The sequence below is a fragment of the Echinops telfairi genome, unplaced genomic scaffold, assembly GCF_000313985.2.
Source record: "Echinops telfairi isolate 266 unplaced genomic scaffold, ASM31398v2 ScPeMD7_2;HRSCAF=8, whole genome shotgun sequence".
Classification (NCBI taxonomy): domain Eukaryota; kingdom Metazoa; phylum Chordata; class Mammalia; order Afrosoricida; family Tenrecidae; genus Echinops; species Echinops telfairi.
The window spans coordinates 44,437,720-44,458,239 of record NW_022103898.1 but is presented as its reverse complement, the minus strand read 5'-3'; the positions used below and the strand labels follow the sequence as shown (position 1 = coordinate 44,458,239).

Here is a 20,520-nt window from a genome sequence, read left to right as displayed (position 1 = left end):
ACGTTCGCTCCTTTTCCTGACTTCCCTGTCGATATGTCAAGGCTCAGTTTGGAAAGGACCTCTTTATAACCTAGGAGCTGCCTAGACTCTAGAAAACTCAGAGCCATTAAAGAAGAAGACAATTGGAAACGTTTTCTTTTCTTTAACATTGTAATTTTGGTCTTGTTCTTACAAGGACAGTGATCTGAGCACTGCCCAGAGTGGGTAGTGATTTTGTGGACATCTTCATTTTTTCTTAGACAGGAGAAAAAGAAAAGATAATGTGATGCCAGTGATAACTGGAGCTTACAGGACATTTAGTTAAATACGGTGAGTAATAAAAGTGTAAGTCCTAGGTAAAGCATGCGTTATAATCACAGCTTAAGTTGCAAAGCATGATGACAGAAATCCATCACCAATTTTCCCCCCAAAACTTAATGACTTATAAAGTTGCAAGATCAGAGGTAGGGAGAGCCCAGGGGCAATGAGCCAGGAGTTTGCATAGATCATGAGAGCTGCACAGGTAGGTTAGAAGATTGGGCATTTGAGTTTTATCTAAATCTCCAGGATCTGAGTTATTTGTATTTGTGGGTGATAGACTAGGTGTGTGGGTGGGCACCTGCGCATATCTATTTATATGTCTATAAAATGGACTTTAACTGGACAGAAAAATCAATTGGGTTTACAAAGAGATTGACAACACTGTTTATTCAGATGAATCACAGTTCCAACTCCAAACCAGAGAACTCATTGAGAGGAATGGAGTAAATCCACAATGTATCCTAAGCTCTCAGCTGATGGATGCATATCAGTCTACAGAGCTGCTTTTAAATGATTTTTTTTAAACTTGAATGCCCAAGTTAAGTAGGAAAACAGTAACTAGAATAAAGGTTAAGAAAATGAAAGCTTTTTCATTTTTAAATTTTAAAGTTTAAAATGAAAGCTACAACAGAAAGGCATGCCAAAATATAGAAAAATTTTCAAGTTTGTTGGAAATTTAAAGTAGTATCTCAATTCAATTTACTAATTGTATTTAGAGCATTTAGGAGCTGCAAGCATCCAAGGAACACGCAGACATTAGAATTAGTGAGAGCCGCCTCCTTTCAGCAGGTTCCAGTTCACCACAAACCACAGGAACAAGCTGCTGACGTGTGCGTGTTAGAAATTGGGGAGAGTTGAAGTAGACGGGCTATTTTCAAGATTCAGTTTTGGAATGGTTTGTGTCAATTAGGTTGTAAAATAGAGCTAGCCCTTTAAAGATGAGAGACGCTTGTCAGAAGGGGAACTCTTGAGAACTCAAGAGGAAGATGGGAGACAGATTCCAGGTGGTAGAACCACCACATGCGAAATTATAGCTGGTAAGGTGTAAAAAAGTTTGTCGAGCTCAGGAAGTTGTTAACGAGGTGATGAAATCTATGAAAGTTCAGGAAAAATATGTAACTCTGTTAACATGTTTTTTTCTGAGTTCTGCAATCTGCAGATTACCTAAATTTCCAGATTATTCTTCCAACATGGCAATTTTTCAGAAATCTCTGCTGATTAAGGAACTTTGAATAATTACCTAGTACAGGTCATCTTAAGCCATAGTAGAAGCCCCAAAGTCTATGCTGTAAAGGTGTCACAATAGACAGGTATGCAGATCAGAAAAACCCTTATGACCCCAAGCTGGGGTTACCGATGGCCCTTTATTAGTTACTGTGAGAACGAGGTAAAAGTTAGAAAGGTTACAAAGTAAAAATCATTTAGAATAAAATTATTTCATCAAACCTCTTAGAAAACTGTCAAGACTTCTGTCATTAAAGACTTGATTTTGGTTGGTGTTTCCTAGGATTTTTTTTTAGGTGCAAATATGCACATAAAACCTCCACCTCCCTTCAAGGAAAAGAGTAACATGAAAATTTATACAGATTTTCAGTCAGATAAAGTTCGTCTGCATCCTAAATATTCTTTACCTAGGACAAAAGTTAAACATTTCACACTCCCACCCCTCACCCCCCACCCAGGAAAAAAAAAGCCTCTATAATCTAGTTTCTTTTTAATTATTTGACATGGATTCTTGTAATTCTTTCAGATTTTTATATATTTAAATCAGTTCTCACATTATCAATGAAAACTTATGTGACTTACTTTAAATGGATGTTAATTATCTTCCCATTCCCGCCTCCCCGCTCTATTTTTCAGTGCCAGTAATTTGGGATCTATTTCATCACTATCCTTTTGAGTTTCTTTTACTGAAGAAATGGTCATTTGAGGAAAAGAGGAGCCACATTTCTCTCTCTCTCTCTCTCTCTCTCTTTCACACACACACACACACACACACACACACACACACACACACTGTTTTAGGCATTCTGTTTTCAGTACAAAAGCAGAGAAAGTAATTAATTTAAAAATCATCCAACTCTATGAGATTTTTTAATGTCTCCATTTAGATAAAGGGTTCTTTCACAAGATACTAAGTGGGATGAAGACAACGCTATCCTCAGAAATCTATCAGGATCGGAAGTAGCCTTTTTAAAATGGCCTTTGTGCCCCCTAATGGTAGAAAACCAGACAGCACAACATTTTACCTTTATACATTTTACACTTCTTTCCCATCTAGTCATCTTCTATATGACATTAGAAACACTGGAGGTAGAGTGTTTTATGCGTTCTTTGGGCTATTTTCTAGAAGGTTGACAGTTCAAACCCCCCAACTGCTCCGATGGAGAAAGATGAATCTTCCTGCTGCCATTACAGCCTCTAAAACCCAAAGGGGCATTTCTACATTTTCCCATAGGATCCTATGAGTCAGCATTGATTTGATGGCAGTGATTAGGTTCTTGATTTTATACGACCTTTGTCCTAGGTGAATAGTGTTGAAAATTGTGTTTTGTAAAAGTCCACAAAGAAATTGAAAACAGTACAGCCATATTCTTAGACTCTGCTATTTCAAATAATTATTGTTTGTAATTAATTTTTTCATTTGCATTGAGGATAGAGATAGAGAGGTTAATTTCATAGGCATGTACTACATAATGTAAATCTACTTTGTAGAGGTAAATCCAATTTTTAAAATCATTACTACATGATTACTTTTTTAAAATAAATTTTAAAAGTCCCAAATAATTTTATTTTCAAAACTTTACTCACACTTCTAATATCATCCTCATGATCATTTCATATATCATGAAATATCTAATACGCTGAGATAGCTTCATTCCAAGAAACCATGTAAGCATTTTTATTCCTAGAAACCAGAAATGGAATGAGGGTTATTGTAACTCATGAAATATATGCAGACAATATCTTATAAAGATGAGGTTGGTGGATGGTGTTATTTAGGACTTTCTTATTTCTGGAAGTGTAGGGTCATTTTGATGACAAGCGGGCTATAGTAGGAGAAGACAATTGTGGGCAGTAGTGAAAGCCACTGAGAGGGGGATTGTGTGAAGGACTGAATAAGGCAATAACAAATAATACAAAAAGGACCGAGAAATGCAGGCAGATGGAGACAGGGAAGAAAGAACTGTAATCATGTGCCCTGCAGCATACATTTCCACCTGTTACAAAGTAAATAATTTAGAGCTGGATTCGATACACATGGAACCTGTTTCTAATCCACCCATGTGTTAGTTACTTAAAGAAATCCTCTATTATGGGGGGGGAAAATCCTATAACACGGAGCAGCTATATTTTTCTTTTTACTGATTTTCTTTTCTTTATATTTTCAGCAGTCTCTACTTTTTTTCTTTTCTTTTTCCCGTGTATTATCTAATATCGGATATTTTAGTATTCAAATCACAAACTATTTGACTAGTAGTTTGGGTTATCAGAAAAGTACCCCAACTTCTGAAAGGACGTTAAAACTTCTACCATCAATCATTTCACACGTTACCCTCCAGATTTTCCTTCAGAATTCCATCCGCAAATCACAGGCTTCTCCAAACCAAAACTTTTTGGAGCGGGGGAATAAGAAGAACCTTGGGAAAGACGAGTACTGACAGTTCTTTTGCAGTATCCTCTATGGAAGTGTTTTTGCAGGACTCCTGTGCGTCAGAAATCTGGGGCGGCAGCAATTAGGGAAAATCGTCATTTTCACTCAAGGTTCAGCTTTGCGGGAGGAAAGGGGGTGGGGAGGAGAGGGAGCGTACATCCTGAAGAGCTAATCCCCACTCATGACATCATTCTCCTGCCTATATATTTCGGGGATGGCCAGAGCATCGCTCATAGTTCAGTCACATTCAAAGTCAGCTGAAGGCAGAGGGAAGTCCTGCAGAGCGCCTCCCCTCAGCGTGCCTCTGACTTTTCCGGACGAGGCTCCCTAGAAGGCTGACAAGACGATGGCAGGAATGAAGGTCCAGCTGGCGTGCGTGCTGCTCTTGGCTTTCAGCCCGTGGAGTCTGTGCTCAGGTAAGCTCAGCTGTGTTTCCCATCTCCCCAAACGGAGTGACTCTCCCCTTCCTGCAGCATGTTGCTACCTGTGCAATGCATCGAGGGAGAAAAGCGCCGGAGTTGCTTTTTAAGAATAGAAACGGATTCTTTTCTTTCTCTGTCCTTATGAATGCAGCAACCGAGAGATTTCTCTTCCTTTTTTTAATCTACAAAGCAATAAAAATAATCTCAATGAAGACTTGCATGCATTGCTTTGGAATTTAATCACTATGGAAGGGGTGAGGGAGATGCAAAACTTAATTGAACTGTCCGTTATCTAAACAGAAATACACGTGCAGTGCCTGTCAAACTAAATACAGTCTCGTATAAAACGATTTCATTCAAAAAACTCTACTCTCATCCTCAGTCATTCCCTCAGGAAACAGTGGCGTCTTCCTTCTCCAGTCATTATCCCCAAATGATTTTTCAACTTTGTATGTTAAGATCTCAAATAAAGTGGAAATTAGATTTAATTAGTAAATATATAAAGCATTATTAATACAAAGTCATCTTGAGAAAAATGTGGAAATGTCTCAAGTCCTTTCTGAGAATATATTTTACACATTTGTAGATAAATGATAAATAAATGTGCTATGAGTGTAATTGTTTCTTGTTTGCATGTCATTTAAATGGCTCACATATGTGAGTGTAAAATTAATATTACTTCAGCAGAATTTATTTGCTTTGAAGTATTTTGCATGTGATAATTAAGAAGTCTGATTCTATTAAGTATCAACAACTCATCATGTAAATAAGATGAAAATTCAGAGCAGCATGGATTATAATTAGGGAAATGTGCATTAATGCTTGAGAAAAATCAAATAATTAAACATTCCAAGATGAAATAATCAACAAACTTACAGAATAAGTGCAGTAAAAATAATTTTGTATTTTTAATTCTTATACCTCATAAATATGATACATTGAAAGATTGAACCCTAACTTATGCTAATATTTTATGTAAATTGTGGAATTAAATCTAGCACAGGATATGTGACTTATGCTAATTTTTCATGAATTTTAATCACTAGAAAAGGACTTTCAAGCTGTATTTTTTTCATTGCTATTCATAAATACAAAATTCTCTCTAGTGATTATTTCGCCAGCTAATCATATGAGAGTAAAGGCCACTTAGAGTAGTACATGAGGAAAAGCTGGTTATTGCCTAAATATCTTCTCTAGGACCTGCTGATACTACTTGCTGTCATAAGTTAAAACATATTCTTTTTAGTGTACCTTGCTGATAAATGCTATGGATTCCTTAGGCATTTAGAAAAACTTATTAGGTTAACATTTGGGGGGAAGATTAGTGGCATAATTTTGTTCTTAGCGACAGTCTGACAAATGATTTCTCCAAGTGGAACAATTATTTTAACAATGTATACTCAAGAAAAATGGAGTTATTTTCACTTCTGCATTTATAGAGATCTGCATGAATTAAGATATTTTAGTGTTTCCTACTTTTTTGGATTAATTTATTTTGTAAACTTTCTTTTTTGGTAAAATATCTGTTAGTGGCAATTGGGGAGATATTCTCAGACATTCAGAGATCAATGATCACCACCACTGTGTCTCGGTTGATGGGAATTCCAGCTCTGATTTAACAGTGCCCTTACCTGCTTGTCATACAATCGTTGTCAAGAGGAAATCAATTCTTATTTAAAATGGAAAAGTAATTTTTTCAAAGGGAGATTTTGTAAAATGACTTCTCAAGCTAACTCTTTTTTTTTAAAGATAATTTTATTGGGGGCTCTTACAGCTCTTATAACAATCCAAACATCAATTTTATCAAGCAGATTTGAACATTTGCTGTCATCATTATTTTCTAAACATTTTTTTTTCTGTTTGAGCCCCTGGTAACTAAATCTTCCACTGTTCTTATTCTCAAATTATCAGTATGAAGTTCCTTTATTTTTTCTTCCTGATAAAATGCCACTTTTATGAAATAATGTGTTGTTTAGAAGTATCAATGTACACATTACAAATGTGTACATCATTTTCTAATAAAATTAAGCTTCAGCAGCATATGTGATGACATATTCTTATAAAATATAATCAAGTTTTTCTTTTGCTTTGTTTTAAACTGAAATTCAGAGACTAAGTTATCAATCACCAATAGCTCCCTTAGAAAATAACCATGTGCTTGTTTTCAGAAGCACATTTAATATTCTAGCTGTTATCCCAAAATAATACTATCATTGTATTTTTCTCTGAAATCATTAAAGGAGAAAAATACATTAAAAAAAGTTAGCCACTAAATTATTTTTAATATTGATCTGAAATCTATAGGTTACAATATGATTTGTCATTATATAGTAAGCATGTGCTTTTGATTTTGCTCAGATTCAGAAGAGGAAATTAAAGCATTAGAGGAAGATTTATTGGCCAATATGCATACATCAAAGGTAAGTTTTCCTTTTCTTTAACCAAGGTTAAAGAACGTATAACCTTTAATTATAGCATGGTACCCTTTTCCTATACTAATAACTTCTCATGGAGACTGAAAAGTGGATTGAGGGGTATTCCCTTTTTCTGAAAACCTTTCCTTACATTCAAAAGGGTTCAGGGTATTATTGTGGTAGAGAAATTTTTTTAAATGATCACTGATCAATTACTATTTTTATTAAAATGAGTAAGTGTTTTTAAAGGAAATTTGTTTCCATCCTTACTATATTATGTATGATGAAAGGTATATTGGTCTTAAGTTAAATACACAAATAAAGCTACCTGACCTTTTTATGTCAGGAAAAATAAAATGGAGTGTTTAAGTTAAAAATGAGAGTTCATATCAACCTAGGAAGGAACTGTAGAGGAAAGACTAATGGCAAATAGGAGCCTAGAGATCCACCTAGAGGTGCAACTGTGACTTAGAAACTATTTGATGTGAAGCACACAGGTGAGTTAATATTGTAAAACCCATGATCTCTGAGACGTTTTATCAAACCATGAAACATTACTGTTTATTATATACCTAAATTTAAAGACTCCCTACAACACAAGTGCTAGCTCTACTTGCTTATTGTTCTATGCTGGACCAAGTCACACTCTGCATTGTGGGCTTTATTACTTTCTTGGTAGGTTTCAAAAGTAAGTTTTCTAGGTCCCAGCATGTATCTAGAAATAAAGCCCATTTAAAATATGCCAGATTACTAGATTACCAGACAGCAGTGATTGATCCAGTGAGAATCAATTAGTGTGTGTTTAAATGTAAGAGAAGGTCACCGGGTCCAAAGATGATACTCAAAGAAAAACAAATTTGAAGTATGTGGTAACCTGGGGTGGTTACTTTTATAGCAAAACTGCTCCAAGACTGAAGATCCCACAGATGTTGTGGTAAGAAGTAAATACACTTGCTGGATTTCTGAAAAAAAATATATTTCAATTCAGTTTCTGTCTACTCTGATTTCTCTTTCTAATTTGATGAATATTTTATGCCTAAAGCAAACCTTTAGTATATATGTCAGATTATGTTTGATTACAGTGAATGTGAGAAAACAAAGACCCCTGTGTGTATTGTGCTTGTGTGCGTTTGTGTGTGTTCATTATTATCTCACTGCAAAAATTGTATACTTTCTACGATGCTCCTTATAGGAGTTTTTTGAAAATAAAGACATACATGCATTTTTCATTATCTAGCTATAAAGAAATTGATCAAATTGACATATAAATTCACCAGATTACATCCAAAGGCTATTGTAATTTAGTATATTTCCTATAATAAATTATCAAAATTAATTTGGTCATTAATACTCAATGGCACAAGTATATAAGCTTATGCTAACACATCCTTTGTCGAACACTAAAATAACTTCAACTAATACATAGACAACAGAAGCAGTGGTCAGAGTTAGATAATCGGTTAGGTTGTAATGCCTTGGTATACATTTTAACCCCAAGTGCACATTGGCACATCTTGAAAAGAGTAGCTGATGGTGAGTCGTGGTTATTTTCCCGTCAAGAGCTGACAAGGAAAAGCGCATCTCATATATGGAGAGGACTAATGATTCTCTTTAAGGAAAAATATAGACATGATAGAATTTTTTCATTTAGACATAGATTATATCTCTAAAATAAATCCTGCAAAAATTAGAATTTCAATGCTTCATTTGAGGAGAAATATGTAAAGTATAGTCTATGACATGTGAGACTCTGGAAGTATAATTATTCTAATTTTCCTGCTAGGATAAGGAAAAAAATACATATTAAAAAAGCTCACATTTTATCTTTCATTTATCTTTGCTCTATTCATTCTGTGTGTGTTTATAGTTTTATATATATAAATTTTGCCTTATTTCCATTTTAACCAAATTGCTGAATTTAAAATTTAAACAAAAACAGTTTTAGATGTTGGTATGAGCAGAAGTCCATTATTAAAAGCTTCAGGTGTTACTTTCTATTTCAATTTTTTTTTGTAATTTAAGTTTTAGATGTTGAAATGAGTGGAAATACATTCAGACAATGTAAGATCAAGAAATATTTAGAAAGCTACAAAGAAATGGCAGATGGGGAAGAAACATTTTTTTATTACAACATTAATCTCTTTCTTGCCAATACTAATACTCATGCTTTAGTATCATTTTATGAAGAGAACCTCTTATAATACATTTTCTTCAGACTCTCAAAGAGTTGGATGGCATATCATATTTATAATCAAATTCAAGGCCTTACATACAGTAGGCGTTCAATAAATGCTCATGAAACCACAATGGAAATTTATGATTCAATGTTAACTTCACATTTTGTATTACAATGTAGTTTTCAGGGATCTAACCCTGGTTAAGAAGCAGTGAATGTCTGCTTAGAGTGGTGGGAATTGGCAGCAGCTAGATGAGACAGTTGCACAGCATGGCTGGATTACTGGGCATCACTGAATTGTACATATGCAAGATATTGAATTAGCAAATGAGGACTTATACATCTTTTTAGATTTATTTCTAACATTATCATTATTTTATAAAATAAATGTCATTTCAATGCAAATAAACCCAAGAAGCGCACGACCCAGTCTTAGGATGAAAAGCGTGCCTTTGCGAATGCCTGCCTCCACTGTTCTGCCTTTCCGTATTTCACTGTGGCACGGCAAAAACGTCGTTCTACGTGACCTCTGGCTAGTAACTCAACCTGGAACCAATTTTATGCCTTATGTGAGTCACATAAATCTTCTGTGAGGTGGGTATAAAAAAAATGCTGTTCACCCCTGCTTTATTGATGAGAAAGCCAAGACTCAGAGATACCAGGAAAGTTGTTTAAGGACACACAGCTTAAAGCAGAACAACACAGAAAGCAAAATTAGATTAGAAACTCGGGCTGTTAGTCTCCATGTTCTGTGCTCTTTCCCCGTGGCAGAGGTGAAGGTGGGACGGGGGTAGAGTGTGTGTGTAGGGTAAGGGTGGTAAAAACCAGAAATTTGAACAGACTGTTATTCAGTATTGGAAATCAAAGGGTGATAAACAAAAATCACAAAGATTCACATTTTCCTCATTTTGAGAACAAAAGGAACACTACAGTAATCTAAATTTCTTATCTAAGATTTTATATCTACTATAAGTGTTTTAATAAAATAGCTTGGTAAGCAAGAATGTTTATGTTGAGTAGAAGCTTCCACCTTGTTCAACATATTTTCAGAGATGAGCTTTCTTGTTTTTTGTGAGGAGCAAGCTCTCAGGTAGGCTGCCTGGGTATGACAAGCGCTACTGAGGCACGACCCACTGTGCTAGAAGAGTTAAGTGACTATTGCAACTGATATTTCAGAAAGAAAGAAAAAAGAACAGAAGGACTCTGATTCTTCTGTGCTAAAAATCAGGTCACACTAGTCCCGATAGAAGCTTTATAGATCAACTTTTCTGTAGTAGATTACTTTGGGGAACATCAGCATAGCATCTCCCACAGCACTGAGGATACACAGGCAACATTTGCATATAAAAGACTCAGAGAATATTTCTAAATTCAAGAAGTCTTTCCTATGTGCTTAATTCCCACTCCCTCGCCCGCAACTCGCTTCACCATGGAACTGGTTTGGTTTTGTTTTACTTAGTGATTGTAGAAAGTGTTCCTGTGAGCACATTTTGATGAACACTGGATTAGATAATCTCGAATTATTGCAATGATAAAAATTGCAGAACCCCATTAATCGGCCCCGCACAAGGGCTGGCCCACGGCTCTGGAGCTCAGGTCCTCTCACACTGCCTCCCACAGCAGAAACAGCACCAACCGGCTGCTCGCCATATGTCTGAATGGATTAGGACAGATTTCTGAATTGGTTGAAAGTTAAACGAGAATATTTTCTAAAGCTTAAGGAATTCCTGATTTTATGAAATACATTTCTCGCCCCTCTCCCCCTTTGGTGGTATCTGCTTTATTCTCCTATTTTTGAGCTTGCTTCGTGTCATGGATTATGTTGGGGTGATCGCAACAAGGTGGAAATCACAGCCCCTCAAATAGAAAGCTGAGGCTTTCTTCTCAGGTAAGATTACAGTCTCTGCCTCAAAGCGACCCCTCAGGAGTGAGGACGATTGCCTCCGCGGGTTTCTGAGACTGGAAATCAAGTCACCTCTGGAAGGCTCATCTTCCCCTCACCCAGCATCACGATGAATTTTCTCAGCAGCAATGAGTTTGCTTTTTTTTCTTGTTTTGTTTAAAATTTTCCCTTTCCTGGAGCAGAGAGTTATACTATAAAGAGAGTTATAATATAATATAAAGAGAGTTATAATATAAAGAATGGGAAGGCTAAAATTCAGAATATTCGTAATACAATTCTTAGTGAAAAATTTTAAATTGAAATTTTGATACTATTTTTCACAGAGAAAGCATTTTCCCTGGGTGTAGAATATTACAGTCATGCACTCCCATGTTGTCGATTCGGACACTTTTAGACCCAAAAGGACAAAGTGGAATTGTTCTGTGGGCTCCAGAGGTTACCCATCTTTATTATATTTTCTTCCATTTAAACTCCAAACTCACTGCCATTGACTTGATTCTGACTGTTAGTGACCCTATAGGACAAGGAGAGCCGCCCTGTAGGGTCTGAGACTGTAAACCTTGCAGGGGTTGCGGGGAGACTGGTTGGGGTCTACGCCTGGGGGCTGGTAGTCTTTACAGAGCAGAAAGCCTCCTGCTGCGTGGTGCGTGCGTTCAGACTGTGGAACTTGCTGTTAGCAGGTCCAAGTGTGATCCACTGTGTCACAACATGTATATTTTAGTCACGTGGACCGTTTCATTGAACTTGGTGTTTTATGTTTTCTTATATTTTCAGAAATCTAGAATTTTTTCTGACTCTGGAACCTATTCAATTCCATTTTTTCCAACTATAAACATTGATTTCCTTTATGCCAGGAGATCCATTGATTTCACACATGTTTTCACAACTTCTTTTCTCTATTTTACTTTGTCAAGATGTTTACCTAAAGTGAAGTAGAGCATATGTTTAAAGTAGGCTGGACTATAATACTTTCTGGAACAGTGGTTTCAAATGTTTCTACATTAAAGACAATGCAGTTTCAAGGAAGAGGGTGCATCTAGGGAAGAATTATTAAAGAACAATGAGGCACAATAGTCTGAAATGTAAAAGAGGATGACTTTGAAGTCTAATTTGTGGATTGAATCTAGGCTATGCAACATATTGCCTCTGTGCTCTTGAGAATTTACTCAGTCTCTTAGTCACGGTTTCTACATATGTAAAATGGAAAGAGTTATCGCTGCTGTTTTAGCTCATTTATTTTATTTTAAAATGAAAACTAAGTAACACAGTGCCCATAAAATAACCCACAGTGTGCCAGGCACACATAAAATAGTCCCATTAACTTTTTTCATCAGTGTTGCTGTAATTCCTTTTGCTATAATAATAAAGACTCTTAAGACAAATTGTGAGGCAAATAAGTCTATTAAAAAGAAACAAAGATTGTGAGATGTGTCCCAAGATTACTCCTTCTGTTATATCTCATGAAGTTGGTCCCATTTCCATTCTGGAAGAACAAAATATTCCAAATATTGTGAAATACACCATCACCACTCCACATTGTGGCCAAGCATCAGAAGGAAATAATGAAAGACTAATTATATTCTCAAGAGCCCTCTTTCCACAGGAGCCCTGGTGGCATAGAGGTGACCCATTGGGATTGCTCACTGCCAAGTCAGTAACTCAAACCACCATCCTCTTTGTGGGAGAATGAAGAGGCTTTCGAATCCGGTAGCGTTCCAGGCTCCGAAATCCCCAGGGGTAATTGTACCTCGCCCTATATGATTGCCATGAATCAGAATTGACCCAATGGCAGTTCGTTTTTCTGTTGGTTTATTTTGGTGTCACAGTGGTTACACACGTGTTCACTATCCAAATGGTCAACAGTTTGAACCCCCCAGTCACTCCTGGGGTGGTAATGGGAGGGATCTATTGATTCGCGCCTGTGAAGTTTATAGGCTTGGTTACTTTATCGGCAAATTCTACTCTGTCCTATAGAGTTGCTATGAGTTAGAATCTACACTAAGACATGCAACAATAACAATCATGTTATAGGAATCCCTGTATGATACAATTAGTATGATTGTATGATAAAATACACATATTTTAACATGTATAGTATCACCTAGTATAGTCTTTTATAAGCGTGTAAATAGGTATACACCCACTGACATTAGGTTGATTCCCATGCATAACCACCTAATATAGGGATTTTGAGAATATAAAGCTTCATACGAGCAAACAGCTTCATCTTTCTCCCCAGAAGCAGCTGGTAGGCTTAAACTCTTGACCTTCCATTTACCAGTCCAATGCTTACTTTACCAGGACACCAAAACCCTCCAAATTCATTTCCGTCGAGTCAATCTGACTCATAGGACATGCTAGGGCTCCTGAAACACACATGAATTGTATAATTAAAACGAGCGGTCAATGTGCTTTACACTGGACATAATTCATATTGTCTCTTTGTTCTTTTCAGAGCTCTTTGTTTAGTGAATCTGTGTTTTGCCTTCTCATGCCAGTTATGCAAGGTTTAATTTTTATTTATTTTTTAATTAATTGGGGTGTGGTAGTCAATATTTTTTTTAAACTCACACTTTGTTAAAGATATTAACATTTTGTAGCAGTTTTTTCTACATAGCTTGCATTTGATTTCATCAGTGGGTTATGCTTCCTTAGAAATATTTTAAACATCTATTTTTTTAAATGATCTTTTTCTTCCAAAATCTGATTTTGATATATACTTAATAATATCTTCCCCAACTTCATGGTTTGTTAAATACATTTCCAAGTTTATTTCTGCATTGGATTGACCCAGGAGCTGCCACAATTAGATCAAGCGTAGGAAAAATTGTGAGGATGGCCAGGACGGGCAGGGTTTCCTTCTGTTACCCGCAGGGTTGCTATGGGTTGGAACTGACTAGCTGGCCCCTAACAAGAAAAATAAGAACAACCATTCTGCATCATTAAATCACATTTAACTGATCAGAATGTTGTTTGATTGTAATATATCAGGATGGGTTATAATTAGATCTGCACCTAGATTTACCCATACCCAAATCTCCCAATGGATTTGAAATGCAAACTTTGTCATATATTATAGCCCCATAGATAACTGGACCGATTTTGGAATTTTTTCTATGGGTTCATATACAGAAGTAAGATGCAGCCATCTGCTTCCATAAACATTTACAGCTTTCGAAGCCCTAAAGGGCAGTTCACCTTGTCCTACAGTCACTACAAGAGAATGGGCTTGATAGTTGTGGTTTCGGGGTCGGGATTAGCTCTGTGATTGCACCCGTTTGATTACTTTGGCAGGGTCATTCACCCCTCAGTATCTTTTAGGTTTTCAAAAGTCATCTTGATTGTCTTTACACATTCATCGTTCCTAATTAACTTTGAAATCACTTTGCTAAATCTCCTGCTCCCTTTTTCAGTTCCCTCATGGCCCCCACGTTGGGATATGGATTTACAGTGCCATTGCATTTGGAAAGTAATTCATAAGGAATTCACACGTGAGGCGATTATTACGTCTTCCCATCACAATCCTTTATTCATTCATATCTGTTTATCTTATTTGAAAAATTTTTGCATTTCCTTCAGAAATATTTGTTTGATCATTATGTATACTCTTCAATTTGCTAACATGTATGGATTATTTCTGGTATGTTTGCAAGTTATTCTTTATGGTAATTATAATTTCAGATCAAATCTTATTAGAAAAGGATGGTCATTCCACAAAATATTATTTTCAAGTAAGTAAAGTGGGCATGTGTGATGATGCCGATGACAAGCAGTTAATTGTGTGGGAGACATTGGTGTCTTCACAGTACTTTCATTGTCCAAATCTGTTAGCATCATCTTTGTGCCTACTTTATCCAACACTAATCTGGAATGCTCTAAGTGGAAAATTGCATTAAAATTTTGAGAATAGTTAGTAGTGCTCTAGTGAATAAAGAAAGCAGCATATTAACACTATTGAACGTTGTGACATGAAAATACTAAATTACTAACACTATATTTATTAGGTTAAGTTAACCAACAAATATGCCTTAAAATGTAAAGCTGTAATGCAATATAATCTTATTTCTTATTTATAGCGTACATACTTTAATGGTATCTATATTTTTTCATATATTTCAGATCAGTAAAGCAAGTGTTCCCTCTTGGAAAATGACTCTGCTAAATGTCTGCACTCTTGTCAATAACCTTAACAGCCGAGTGGAGGAGACAGGGGAGCTTCCGGAGGAGGAGCTCATTACAAGAAGGAAATTTCCCACCGCTCTCGATGGCTTTAGCTTGGAAGCAATGTTGACAATATATCAGCTCCAAAAAATCTGTCACAGCAGGGCTTTTCAACACTGGGAGGTAAAACGAAAACAAATATGAATATAATTTGGCTGTACTGGTTTAGTTCTCATTTGTACTGATTTTTTTATCCTGATAATGAGCACAACAGGAAGACTTGCTGATATTGGAAAAGAATCAACCATGTGTTGAGGTTAGCATTCCCTCAGATCTTCAAAGTGTCCTTCACATATTTGGAATATAGCAAAATGTTTTTCTTCTATCTTAAGAGAAGGATATATTTTAAGGCAGATTTGACCCAGATGCTTTTATTATTCCTAAATGGATAGCATGCTTAGCTTTGGTTGGTGGTGCGTGGCGGTGGTAGTGGCCTGTCTAAGAAATGTCAGGAACTCAAAATGTTTTCTTAGAAATGTGAAGTCATATATGTTCATCTATAAACAGACAAAGATGGAACTAATTCCATTTAAGTGTGAAAATATTAGGAAAATAATTACTTAAATAATAAAGTCGTATATACATACACATATAATGAGTTCATGTGTATACATGTATGTATATATATTTCGAGCACTATTTCTATCGTGTGTGGATTATTTCAGGCATCCTCAGCCACTAATCTTGGGCTGGCCACACAATCAAACCCATGCAAACTATGACAAAAGAGTTGTTAACTCCATTATATTAAATGCTATAGTCATGATTCATTATTTTTGGTTTGAGAAGGTTTGCTTATGTGAATAATTTTAAAATATTGGCATGATAAAATGTAATTTGTACTACTTAATGTACAAAGTCAGTCTTTTAGATCCAGGAGCTTAGTGGAAAGCAATTGACAGCTCTGCCCTGGATTCACACACTCTGGAAGTATAGTGTCAAATCTATAAATAATGAAAGAATTTCAGACCATTAAGTATCTACTGATAAGTATACATAGCCACCAAAGTTATTTTAGCCCATATCTCAATTAAAGTTTCCACTTAGGTGTTTGGAAACAGACCTGAGAAATTATTATCTGAACACAAAATGTAAATCTCACGTATATTATGCTATCCCAAACTAGCTCCAAATCCATTCTCTTTGCCTACTGATGAAAAATAAAGTGTGGCATTCTTAAGGCATACTTCAAATAAGCTTTAACGGTTTTAAAACAAAAATAATTATCTACAAAATTAATTTAACTATTATTTTCTCTGTATTTACAAAATACTTTATAATTTATTGCTCTAGTTGCTACATGTTACTTTAAAAGACATACTAAGGTTTTGGAACAATATATAAAACTATTGAGTTTAAAATTGAAAAAAAAAAAAAAGGGTAGAAAAAATTATTTTATTTTCCCAATCAGGGGATCATTGAAAAGGAAGAAATTGGCGTTAAGTTTCAAATCCTGGACTTTGGAATTTGCCTTCCCTACATTGTAGCAAAATCTGGGTCAAAATAGTACATAGATAACTTATGAAAACAGGAAATAAGAAGAGCAATGTTTAGTGTTATTTAAATTAGCAAACAAAAAAGTTATCAAAATGAAAATCCCCAAAGGTCAATTTTAGTCTCACTTGTTGGAATACTTAACCTTTAATTCTAATTTCAGCTAGATAGTTTAGTGTTTATGATATTCTTTAGATCAGGAAAATTTTAAAATTAAAAATTTGTACATTGAGAAATACCGCGTCTGGGGTCTTAAAAGCTTGAAGGTAAACAAGCGGCCATCTAGCTCAGAAGCAACAAAGCCCACATGGAACAACATATCAACCTGTGTGATCACGGGGTGTCGAATGGATCACTGAAGACAAATGGGTGCATAAGCAAATGTGGTGAAGAAAGCTGATGGTGCCCGGCTATCAAAAAGTATAGCGGCTGGGGTCTTAAAGGCTTGAAGGTAATCAAGCGGCCATCAAGCTCAGAAGCAACAAAGCCCACATGGAAGAAGCACACCAGCCTATCCAACCACGAGGTGTCGAAGGGATCAGGTGTAAGGCATCATCAGAACAAAAAATCTTACCATAGTGAATGATGGGGGGAGTGCGGAGTGGAGATCCAAAGCCCATTAGTAGGCCACTGGAGATCCCCTTGCAGAGGGGTCTAGGGGAGGAGATGAGCCAGTTACGGTGCGATGTAACAATGATGAGAAATACAACCTTCCTCTAGTTCCTAAAAGTTTCCTCCCTGCTCCCACTACCATGACTCGAATTCTATCTTGCAAGACTGGCTAGACCAGAGGAGGTACACTGGTACAGATAGGAACTGAAAATACAGGGAATCCAGGACGGATGAGCCCTATAGGACCAGTGGTGTGAGTGGCAAAACAGGGAGGGTAAAGGGAGAATGGGTAGGGAAGAGGGAACCGATTACATGGAACTGTGTGTGACCTCCTCCCTGGGGGACAGACAACCAGAGGGTGGATGAATGGGGACGTCGGACAGGGCAAGATATGACAAAATACCCCTTTATAAACTATCAAGGGCTCATGCGGGAGGGGGGAGCGGGGAGGGAGGGGAAAAATGAGGACCTAATATCGGGGGTTTAAATGGAGAGAAAATGTTTTGAGAAACGATGTACAAATGCGCTTTACACAATTGATGTGTGTATGGATTGGGATAACAGTTGTATGAGCCCCTAATAAAATGTTAAAAAAAAAAATTTTACCAGGGAACACACACACACACACACACACACAAAAAGAGAAATACCAATCATGTGCTATTTATTCAGAAACAAACAAAATGCTAACTTCATAAGAATTGCAAACAAACCAAATATATGTAAGATTGGAACTTCTGATATCTTAGATGCATTGAGAGATTTAAAAATGAAATGATAATATTATTCAAAGTATAGTACAAGTAATTACAGACTATGCACTGAGAAGATTATGAAATTAGATTTTTCTGACAGTACCTGTTTTCCTTCTCTGAAAATGAATAGCTGTGGGCTGAAATAAAGTGCTTAGTGATGTTATTTAATGCATAAGCATGATAAAATTAACTTATTCAGTCTCTTACTAGTATTACAGTGACCCCAATTTTTTAAGTAACCGCAAATATGACTAAAATTCCTATTTAGCATTCTGTTAAATTTTACGTAAAATTATGCAAACAGTTCTTGAGCAAAATACATATTTTATACCAACTGACAATTTTGAATTATAGCAGTGTTATAAAAAAATGGTATTGATTTTACCTACAGCATATTCGATAACATAGTGGCAAGATTCTGCATTGAGATCAACTTCTTGATTTATTCAATCTGAACTTGTTTTTAATTATTGTAGGAATTGATTAAGTGCTACCACATAAAGAGGTCTTCACTATCTTAACCAAGATATCACATATGCTTGATTTCTACAATTGAGTAGATTGTTTGAATCAGGCATTTCTCTTAAGAATTAGAACAAATCTTTGGAATGGCCTTCAAATCAAGTTAATAAATAACTTAATGAAATAAAGGATCTCACACCAATGTTTATGATCTCATGTACTCCCTTGAACCCATGTTTGAGCTCTGGTGGCATGGTGGTTACTCATTGGGCTGCTAATCACAAGGTCAGTGGTTCAAAAAACCACCCTGGGAGAAAGATAAGACTGCCTACTACTCTAAAGAGCTACCGTCTCAGAAGCCATAGGAGCAGTTCTATCCTATCCAGGGAGGTTGCTCTGAGGCAGGAGTGACTTGATGGTAATGAGTTTGGTGTTGATTTATGTTTTCAGCCATATTTGGTTTGCTAAGTTCAAAACTCTCAAATTGTGGTAACTTATCTTGTTTGTTTCCAAACCATTTTAAATTCGCTGTCATTAATTGAAGTGTGCAAAATACTTCAAGGTCAATTGGGCATGCTTTTTCATTTGGAGAAATAAATGTAATATTTGCGGAATGTAAAAACTTAAAAGGGGTGTAGACTTTGTTGTGGGATTAGGAAGCCCACGGACCATAAACATGCTCATCCTGTCTCAACCCCCGTGAGGCACGCACGCTTTAACAAGGCACTGATGATTCTGAAGGGTTTTCATGTGACCCACCTACATCTTATCTGGATATAAAAAGTAAGGGAATGATTACAGTACTTTGAAACATAAGATTTTATGCATGTAGATTCATCTATTTGTATTTTACCTATTTTGCAGCTAATTCAGGATAATGTTCTTGATACTGGAAATAACAAAAATGAGAAGGAAGAAGTTATAAAGCGAAAAATTCCATACATTCTGAAACGGCAGCTATATGACAATAAACCTAGAAGACCTTACATACTCAAAAGAGCTTCTTACTACTACTGACAGGAATGACTTTTCTGTACTTGTGATTGTGATTTGTGATGCTTTACTTAAATACGGATGATGTTTCTGTGAAAATGTGAAAAGAACACAGTTACTTTGTCTCTTGTGTAATTGCAGTTTGTTGGATGTGATTTTTCAGCATTAATATGAATTAGGTTAAATGCTTACAAATAAATCTAGACCTTGAGCATGACATGTTGTATATTCTTGGCGTATATATTGATTAACTCACATACAGTATGTTTTGCTATTTTGAAAAACACTTTAAATGATTGACATTTTTGCCAAATAATGTTATAAGCAAGTAACATAACAGTCTAGCTTACATATTATTAACCAACAGCAAAGTAGCATCAAAACCAAACTCATCGTCAGTGAGTCGCTGCTGACTCACAGTGACCCGAAAGGCAGGGTAGAATTGCCCCTGTGGGTTCCTTGGCTGAAGGAGAACATCTGGTCTTGCTCCATGGAGCAGGTGGTGGTTTCAAACCGCTGACCTAGTGGATCACAGCCCAGTGCGTATCCACTCTGCCACCACTGCTCCTTCTCATTATCTGTCTGACTGTCTTACTAAATTGAGAACACATACTCTCGTTTCCAAAATGGATTCATTATGACTCTTTGAGATATAGGAATGGTAATAAGAAGGATTGTTCATTAGACTGATGTTAAGGAATGATCCTCAGCTAAAGTTGCTTTTTTTTGAATAAACATAATAGCTAACTAAAAGGCAGAAAGAGAACAGAAATGCATCTTACCCAAGACTTCTATTTGAAAAGTTACTTAAAAAAAATTATTTTATTGGGTGCTCGTACAATTCTCTTCGCAATCCATACATACATTGATTGTGTCAAGCACACATGCACATTCGTTGCCCTCATCATTCTCAAAACATTTGCCTCCCACTCTATCCCCTAATATCAGTTGCTTATTTCCCCCCTCCCTCATAAACCCCTCATACTTCATAAATTATTATAGTTTTGTCGTAAGTTATCCTGTCCGATGTTTCCCTCCGCCCTCTTCTCTGCTGTCCATTCCCCAGGGAGGAGGCAATATTTAGATTCTTGTAATTGGTTCCCCCTTCCTACC

At 36.2% G+C, this 20,520-nt stretch overlaps 1 protein-coding gene across 1 annotated transcript; it reads left to right on the top strand.

Annotated features, from left to right (window-relative positions):
* The first annotated feature begins 4,297 nt into the window (after positions 1–4,297).
* NTS (neurotensin) lies at positions 4,298–19,624 on the top strand. Its single transcript, XM_004700419.2, has 4 exons — positions 4,298–4,371; positions 6,736–6,797; positions 14,990–15,214; positions 19,279–19,624. The coding sequence occupies exons 1-4, from the start codon at positions 4,302–4,304 to the stop codon at positions 19,429–19,431; spliced, it is 510 nt and encodes a 169-aa protein (XP_004700476.1). The 5' UTR covers positions 4,298–4,301; the 3' UTR covers positions 19,432–19,624.
* The last annotated feature ends 896 nt before the right edge of the window (positions 19,625–20,520 follow it).